This window comes from Siphateles boraxobius, unplaced genomic scaffold (genome assembly GCF_051911475.1).
Source record: "Siphateles boraxobius isolate OS27281-9 unplaced genomic scaffold, OSU_SipBor_1 234, whole genome shotgun sequence".
Lineage (NCBI taxonomy): Eukaryota > Metazoa > Chordata > Actinopteri > Cypriniformes > Leuciscidae > Siphateles > Siphateles boraxobius.
This window is the reverse complement of record NW_027508849.1, coordinates 428,277-437,500: the sequence shown is the minus strand read 5'-3', so window position 1 is coordinate 437,500 and position 9,224 is coordinate 428,277. Positions and strand designations below refer to the sequence as shown.

The 9,224-nt window shown below is 41.6% G+C and overlaps 1 protein-coding gene across 2 annotated transcripts in view; it reads right to left on the bottom strand.

Moving 5' to 3' along the window:
* LOC143748454 (sodium channel regulatory subunit beta-1-like) overlaps positions 1-8,958 on the bottom strand; it is a 10,959-nt gene extending 2,001 nt beyond the window's left edge. Inside the window, exons 1-6 of one of the 2 annotated variants that reach the window (XM_077240497.1) lie at positions 8,808-8,958; positions 8,358-8,587; positions 6,399-6,565; positions 5,051-5,288; positions 3,949-4,090; positions 1,836-1,907 (exon numbers count right to left, since the gene is read on the bottom strand). In XM_077240497.1, coding sequence (XP_077096612.1) covers positions 1,841-1,907; positions 3,949-4,090; positions 5,051-5,288; positions 6,399-6,565; positions 8,358-8,412 — 669 coding nt within the window. In that variant the 5' untranslated portion in view covers positions 8,413-8,587; positions 8,808-8,958 and the 3' untranslated portion in view covers positions 1,836-1,840. The remainder of the gene's footprint in view (positions 1-1,835; positions 1,908-3,948; positions 4,091-5,050; positions 5,289-6,398; positions 6,566-8,357; positions 8,588-8,807) is intronic. The other variant, XM_077240496.1, reaches the window with a different exon arrangement.
* Positions 8,959-9,224: the final 266 nt, after the last annotated feature.

Here is a 9,224-nt window from a genome sequence, read left to right as displayed (position 1 = left end):
TTATCTGGGCCCTCGTTTATAAAACTGTGCGTAGGATCCTTACTAAAAGTGTACGTGCGCCAGAAAGCTAAAAATGGCGTACGCAAAAAAATATTCAGACTTATAAAACCGTGCGTACGCCAGAACCTGCGCAGAATTCACTTTATAAATCCCAGTTAGCGGGAGATTGTGCGCACATGCGTCTCCTCCCCGAAACAACCATATATGAGCTTACAACGCCTAGTTTTACTATGCATATCCTCATCTGCATATCATTTGCATATGATTATCCATCCACGTGATAACATGTTTAACGGTACAAGACATCAGGAAAATATGAAATGCGGATGTGCTGTCAGTTTCACGAAACAGCCAAACGCGCTCGCTGGCGCGCACATTTAAGAAGGGACGGATGTTTGCGTCATGTGATAGGCTTGGTTTGTGAAATTATATGTGTATTATCTTTCTGTATATGTATAATTTTCTTTAGATTTTCTGTCTAAAAGTGACCAAAAAGACATTTAACTCCAGCTCACCATCGGTGTCGCCAAAACACATACTCTTCTAAAAGAGTGCGTACGCACGGTCAAGAGCATCCTTACGGTGCGCACTTATCTACGCCAAGTGTATTTTTATAAATCCCGATATGTGCGTGGAAAAATGCGTACGCAACGTTATACATCAGGCCCCTGATCTTTAATAATGTTCTCTAAACACTAGCGCAAAAACATTATTATACATCGATCATAGAGCATTTTCTCGGAAATGTTTTAGTTAGATGTTCGTCTAACGTTTTTCAAATGTTTCTTGTTTCAGAACGTTCAGAGAACATTCAAAAGTAACGTTCCATAATGTTTGAAGAATGATACAATGTTTCCCTTAATGTTCACAAAACCAAGAAGAAGAAAAAAAAACACTTTTAAATCATTAAATAAACTGGTAATTTTTTTATTTTAATACAACAGTTTTCATAAGTTAATGGGAACATTAGCAAAGCATTCTCAAAACATGCTAATCCATGCTAGCAATGGGTTAAAATGTGCCAGCAGCATGCTAATTAATGCTAACATGTTAATTCATATTAGCAGCATGCTAATTAATGCTAACAATGTGTTAATTCATGTTAGCAACATGCTAATTTATGCTAGCAATGTGTTAAAACATGCTACAATTATGCTAAATCATGCTAACAAAATGTTATATAATGTTAACCACATGCTAAATTATTCTAGAAATGTGCTTATTCGTTTTAACATGTTAATTTGTGCTAACAATATGTTGAATCATGCTAGCAATGTGTAAATTAATGTTAGCATCGTGCTAGCAATGTGCTGAAAGATGCTAGCAATATGTTTAATCATACTAGTAATGTGTAAATACCTGATAGTGAATCATGCTAATGTGATAAAACATGCTAGCAGAATGCTAATTAATATTAACAACATGATAAATAAACCTAGCAATGTGGTAATTAATGTCAACAACATGCTAATTCATGCTAGCCATGTGTTAAAACATGCTAGCAACATGCTAAAACATGGTAGCAGCAGGCTGAAAAATGCTAGCAGCATGCTAAAACAAGAAATGTGCTAATTCATGTTTGGAACATACTAATTAATGTTAACAATGTGCTAAAACATGTTAATTCATGATAGCAACATGCCAATTCATGCTAGCAATTGTGATAAAACATTAGCAACATGTTTGTTAATATGTTAAAACATGATAACAGCAAGCCAAATTATTATAGCAACATGCTAATTCATGTTAGCAACATGCTAAAACATGCTAACAACAATCTAGGAAGTTGTGTTTGTGTGTAGCATAAACAGGCCTGTCGCTGCTAGTTATCTCACCTGTGTTATTCTGCGACCTGCACACCAGCGCAGTTGTCTTTGCCCTCCGATGCGATGGCTAAATACTCCGCACTGCAACAAAGAACACAAACGCAACACGATGAGTTCATGTTTAAGTCTTTGCTTCTGCAACAATAACGTGACGAGAACCCGTATTTCACGACGTACCTTTTTAGTCTGGCTATTAGATTAATCTTTATACCATCACAAAATGTAACTATATGATCATCCGTCTCGAATCTGATAAATGCGACTATAAGGCATGAAGATGTTAAGAGATTAGGTAGCATTTTACAATAAGGTAATGCATTAACAAATAATGTCTGATGGTGACGAATGAATTTACTGTACAAATAGCCCATGTTGATCTGCCGGTTTAGTGTTATCGGCCCCGTTTGAACGATCTAAGCTCATGGTCTAAAGCGCACGGCGCACGTGCACTCACGGCCTGTCCCAATCCACTTTTGCTAGTTTAGAGACGGGAAAAATGGTCGGTGTTCCCGGCGCATGATTTAAACGGGTCGTTCCTATTCTCTTAATGAGTAATGGGTCTGTTTTGGGCGTAACGTGCAATAAACCAATCAGAGTCTCGTCTCCCATTCCCTTTAAAAGCCAGTTGTGCTCGCGCCACGACGGATCTTTTTTATTTACAAAGCAGCATTTACAAACGGAAAAACTAAACGGTTCTCTAGCGAAGAAACAAATCTGCTCGTGCGTGAGGTTAAAGTTGTGTGTGTGTGTGTGTGTGTGTTAAAGTGAGAGTATCTACAGGAGAAGCCGGATTCATCATATCTTTATGTACACAGTAATAATCTTTTACATTGTAAATGTAACTTATTTATCATATTTGGCATGTTTGTGTCCTGCTGAGCGTCCCTGTGTGTGTATTAAGCAGAGTGTGTGTGTGTGTGTGTGTGTGTATTAAGCAGAGTGTGTGTGTGTGTGTGTGTGTAATAAGCAGAGTGTGTGTGTGTAATAAGCAGAGTGTGTGTGTGTGTGTGTAATAAGCAGAGTGTGTGTGTGTGTGTGTAATAAGCAGAGTGTGTGTGTGTGTGTGTAATAAGCAGAGTGTGTGTGTGTGTGTGTGTGTTATAAGCAGAGTGTGTGTGTGTAATAAGCAGAGTGTGTGTGTGTGTGTGTGTGTGTAATAAGCAGAGTGTGTGTGTGTGTAATAAGCAGAGTGTGTGTGTGTGTGTGTGTAATAAGCAGAGTGTGTGTGTGTGTGTGTAATAAGCAGAGTGTGTGTGTGTGTGTGTGTGTAATAAGCAGAGTGTGTGTGTGTGTGTGTGTGTAATAAGCAGAGTGTGTGTGTGTAATAAGCAGAGTGTGTGTGTGTGTGTGTGTGTGTAATAAGCAGAGTGTGTGTGTGTGTAATAAGCAGAGTGTGTGTGTGTGTGTGTGTAATAAGCAGAGTGTGTGTGTGTGTGTGTGTGTTATAAGCAGAGTGTGTGTGTGTGTAATAAGCAGAGTGTGTGTGTGTGTGTGTGTGTAATAAGCAGAGTGTGTGTGTGTGTAATAAGCAGAGTGTGTGTGTGTGTGTGTGTGTGTAATAAGCAGAGTGTGTGTGTGTGTAATAAGCAGAGTGTGTGTGTGTGTGTGTAATAAGCAGAGTGTGTGTGTGTGTGTGTGTAATAAGCAGAGTGTGTGTGTGTGTAATAAGCAGAGTGTGTGTGTGTGTGTGTAATAAGCAGAGTGTGTGTGTGTGTGTGTGTGTGTTATAAGCAGAGTGTGTGTGTGTGTGTAATAAGCAGAGTGTGTGTGTGTGTAATAAGCAGAGTGTGTGTGTGTAATAAGCAGAGTGTGTGTGTGTGTAATAAGCAGAGTGTGTGTGTGTGTGTGTAATAAGCAGAGTGTGTGTGTGTGTGTGTGTAATAAGCAGAGTGTGTGTGTGTGTGTGTGTGTAATAAGCAGAGTGTGTGTGTGTGTAATAAGCAGAGTGTGTGTGTGTGTGTGTAATAAGCAGAGTGTGTGTGTGTGTGTGTAATAAGCAGAGTGTGTGTGTGTAATAAGCAGAGTGTGTGTGTGTGTGTGTAATAAGTAGTGCCCCGGGTGTGTGACAGAGCCTGAGTCTGCAGATGTTTAATGTTTTAGGTAATGGACTGCAGACACTCACGCGCTGGCTCTCAGAGCTTCTTCTCCCACCGCCGCGATCTTCCTGTAACAGTAGATCATCTCCACCAGCAGCCAGAGCTGCAGCCCGATGATCGTCACGTACATCATCACCTCCGACACGATGGAGGCCGTCCCGCGCGTGGCTGACGGGCACACACACACACACACACGCACACACACAAACGAGCACACACACACACACACACACACACATACACAAGCGCACACACACAGATTTTTTGTTAATATTTTTGTTAACATATTTTCTGAAGAAAGACAAACATAAATAGGGATGAAAGTCAAATATGAAATGCCATGCATGTATATTTACGGAGTAATCCTCTGTTTTGCAGAGGGCGTCAATTTTCAATTTTCATCTGTGATTAGGAGCCAAATTACAGGAGGGGGAAATGGCTTCAGAAAGACGGCAGCTTGACGATTTCAGTTTTACACAGAGATCAGTGGCTCTATTAATAAAATCTGTTGACTTTAGCAATCTTTATTGCATTATATGCCCACGGTGACGGCTGAAAATGGGAAAAAAGCACTTTTATCATGTCTTTTTCCAAAGTTTGTGTGTCTGTAACTCAAGAAGTATTAAAGATATATCAATGTCCTTTTAGATGTTGGTTCGTAACAAACATTTATTTTACTATCTTCATTTTTAAGGCTCAATATGATTCAGTTCCAGAGATATGAGGATCTCAATGCGGCTCCAGGAGTAAATTGTTCAATTTGACCCATTTTCAGCGGTCGAAAACCAAAGTTTGTGTGTCTGTAACTCAAGAAGTATTACAGATATCTCAATGTCTTTTAAGGTTCCAATTATTAACAAACTTTCCTTTTTGCATCTAATTTTTTTAAAGCTCTATGTAGCTCACTTCCAGAGATATGAGGATCTCGATGCGGCTCCATAAGCAGATTGCTGAATTGGACATATTTCCAGTGGTTGTGCTCATGAAGATACTTGTTTTTAATTGTGGCTTTTTTTCTTCATTTATGTATTTTGTTTTTATGTACCAGAAAAACATGGAATGGTCCTAAAACAGTGGCAGCCGCTGTACGTCATGCATTACAGAGATTTGAGCATGGTCACGCCGTACCTTTGGCCACGACGGTGAGGTGGAACTCTTTGCTGGCGATGGTGGAGTACTCGTAGTGCTGGTAGCTGAGGATCCGGTTGAAGACGCACCGGTAATCGCCCGAGTCGTTGAAGGTCACGTTCAGGATGTCGACGGACGCGTCCTGAAGGTCGAAGGTTTTCTTGCTGCCGTGCCACTCCATCCGGTCCTGAAAACGGTCGTCGATGATGTTCGACTCCTCTCCGTCGTAGCTGTAAATCTGTCCATCATACAAAATAATAATAATAATAATAATAAAAAAATCACCATTAAAGTCTCATAAAAGCTGCAGTCCATCTATATTACAAGTCCTCTGAAAAAAACACCCACATTTGCGTTGACATCGTATATTTTTATGTATAACGGCTAAACAAATACACAGTAAAAATGTATATTGTAAATATGTGTATATTATTACCGGTGTGTTACATCATTGCATTCTTTTCTACATTACTGTTAGATGTATTATTTATTTAAATACATTTTTATTATTCTATTTTAATAGATTTATTTTAGTCAAATGTATAACATTTTTGTATGTACTTAAATACAATTATTTTAATCATGTTTTATTTATTTATATTAATACAATGTTTTTGTTTATTTACATCGAATTGTATTTATTTTAATCAAATGTATTATTTGTTTTTTAATTTGTATTAATCATGTTTTAATTGTTTAAATAAATGTTTTTGTTTATTTTAATCTTTGTTACATTCAATGTATTAATTATTATTAATTTAAATCCATTTTATTTATTTATTTAGTTATTTGAATGTAATTTATATATTTTAATCAATTTATACATTTAAAATATTACTTCATTTAATCAATTTATTATTATCAATAATTTATTTATTTACATACACATCTTGTTTATTTTAATTAAATATATTATTTATTTAATTATTAATTTATTTTAAACAATTCATTATTTTAATCAAATGTTTTATTTGAGTACCTAAAATTGTGTTTATTTTAATATTTTTCATTTTGAATGTATTCATTGATTGTTTAAATATTTATTTTAATCAATTTTATTCATTATAATTAAATATATTAATTGAAATCAATTATTCATTTATTTTAAACCATTTATTATTTTAATGAAATGTTTTTATTTGTTAACAGAAAATTTAGTTTATTTCAATCTTTTTTACATTAAATGTAATCATTTATTAGTTAAGTATTTATTTGAATCAATTTATTCATTTGAATTAAAATCGAATAATTTTAAACAATTTCTTATTTCAATCAAATATATTTAGTTAGTTGAATTCATTCATATGAACTGCTGTTTTGAATGAGCGCTTCCCGCTCAAACGCTCACGTGGATGTACTCGTCCTGTCCGCGCGCCCGGAAGTGCCAGTCTACGGTGGCCGTGGCTTCCACTTCTCCGCGCATCTTGCAGGAAATGCATCCGAGCTTGAAGGCTTTTCCCGCGACGGCCTCGGTGTCCGAGTCCACCTCTGCGCATGCGCCGCTGCACACGGACACTGCAGAAACACACACGTGTCACACTCACACACACACACTCTCCAGCAGCGTCATATTCTCATGAGGAAAGATCAAACTCATACTGACACTGACAACATCTCATATATTTCATAAATACAATTTCATAAATACATTTGTTGTTTGGAAAATATCAGTTTATATTATGTTCCATCATTGCATTATTTTCTAATCAACAGTACTGTTAGTAGTCATATGTGTTATTTAAATTTATACATTTATAAATTTCTGTTAAATTAATTATTTAAATTAAAAAATTTTTGGTTTATGTATGTATTTATTTTCATCAAATGTATTAATTATTTTTTCAATTATTTTTCATATTTTTTAAATAAAATAAGAAGTAAAATAAATGCAAATACAAATTGTTTTAAATAAATAATACAGTAATAAATATGGGATCAAAAGGATTAAAATAATCAATATTTAATGTGGGTAAAACAATTAAAATATTTAATAAAAAATAAGTTTGATTTAAAAATGCATTGATTTTTGCATTGATGGGGCCCCAGACCCCTGTCACTCCCCGAGGGCCCCGGACCCCTATCACTCCCCGAGGGCCCCGGACCCCTATCACTCCCCGACAGCCCCGGACCCCTATCATTCCCCGAGGGCCCCGGACCCCTATCACTCCCCGAGGGCCCCGGACCCCTATCACTCCCCGAGGGCCCCGGACCCCTATCACTCCCCGACAGCCCCGGACCCCTATCATTCCCCGACAGCCCCGGACCCCTATCACTCCCTGACGACCCCGGACCCCTATCACTCCCCGAGGGCCCCGGACCCCTATCACTCCCCGAGGGCCCCGGACCCCTATCACTCCCCGACAGCCCCGGACCCCTATCATTCCCCGAGGGCCCCGGACCCCTATCACTCCCCGACAGCCCCGGACCCCTATCACTCCCCGAGGGCCCCGGACCCCTATCACTCCCCAACAGCCCCGGACCCCTATCATTCCCCGAGGGCCCCGGACCCCTATCACTCCCCGAGGGCCCCGGACCCCTATCACTCCCCGAGGGCCCCGGACCCCTATCACTCCCCGACAGCCCCGGACCCCTATCATTCCCCGACAGCCCCGGACCCCTGTCACTCCCTGACGACCCCGGACCCCTATCACTCCCCGACAGCCCCAGACCCCTATCATTCCCCGAGGGCCCCGGACCCCTATCACTCCCCGAGGGCCCCGGACCCCTATCATTCCCCGAGGGCCCCGGACCCCTATCACTCCCCGACAGCCCCGGACCCCTATCACTCCCCGACAGCCCCGGACCCCTATCACTCCCCGAGGGCCCCGGACCCTATCACTCCCCGAGGGCCCCGGACCCCTATCACTCCCCGAGGGCCCCGGACCCCTATCACTCCCCGACAGCCCCGGACCCCTGTCACTCCCTGACGACCCCGGACCCCTATCACTCCCCGAGGGCCCCGGACCCCTGTAACTCCCCGAGGGCCCCGGACCTCTATCACTCCCCGAGGGCCCCGGACCCCTATCACTCCCCGACAGCCCGGACCCCTGTCACTCCCTGACGGCACCGGACCCCTATCACTCCCCGACAGCCCCGCACCCCTATCACTCCCCGAGGGCCCCGGACCCCTATCACTCCCCGAGGGCCCCGGACCCCTATCACTCCCCGAGGGCCCCGGACCCCTATCACTCCCCGACAGCCCCGGACCCCTGTCACTCCCTGACGGCACAGGACCCCTATCACTCCCCGAGGGCCCCGGACCCCTATCACTCCCTGAGGGCCCCGGACCCCAGCAGGTCAGACTCACCTGAGATTGTGAAGAACACACACAGGACCGGCAGATGTCTCACACACGAGTCCATGATGCTCACAGAAGACACTGAGCTCGACCGTGATCTCTCTCTCTCTCTGTCTCTCTCTCTCTCTGTCTCTCTCTCTCGTGGGCTTCTGAGACTCTAGAGTCCACAGTGAGGGGTCTTCATGTTCTGAGGTTCTGAAGGGCCCCGTCCCGCAGATGTGATGGACTCCTGCAGAACACTAGACAAGCATCAGTTTGTGTGTGAAAACAGGCCAGAGAAACACAGCCAATCATCAGACGTCAGACCTGAGATCAGTGTTTACATCATTTATATCTGTGCATGTTTACATGCATCCGAATAAACGCGCGCAACGCATGCACATTCATTTATGAATATATTTCCATCACTGATCATGAACGCATCATCAGTGTAATCATGCACACAGATCTGAAACTTGCCTTTTGACTCGCGTGTAATAATCCTCAAGCATTAGACTGATGTTTATGATCGGGTGTCGCTGATCTGCCGGGTTTAAACGCCATTCTGAGAGGCTCGTTCACGCGCTCGCTGAGTTCTGATGCATTGCGGTAAAAATCCCGGGCCACGCGCGCGCGCGACGCAACCTGAACCCGCGGTGACGTCACGACGCTCCTCGCAGGTGCAGCCCCTTCAAAACTCACGGAAATACACAATATGATCATTAACTATAATAAATAGGGGTGTTCCCTTCGAACTAGGTCCCATTTAATACCAAATACAATTAGTGACGGTAAAATATAATTTTGAAATATTTATATTCTTTTAACTTAACATAAAGTTAAAAAACCTATTAAAATACCTTTCATGCATCACCGTGCTCTCTACTAATCAGTTAT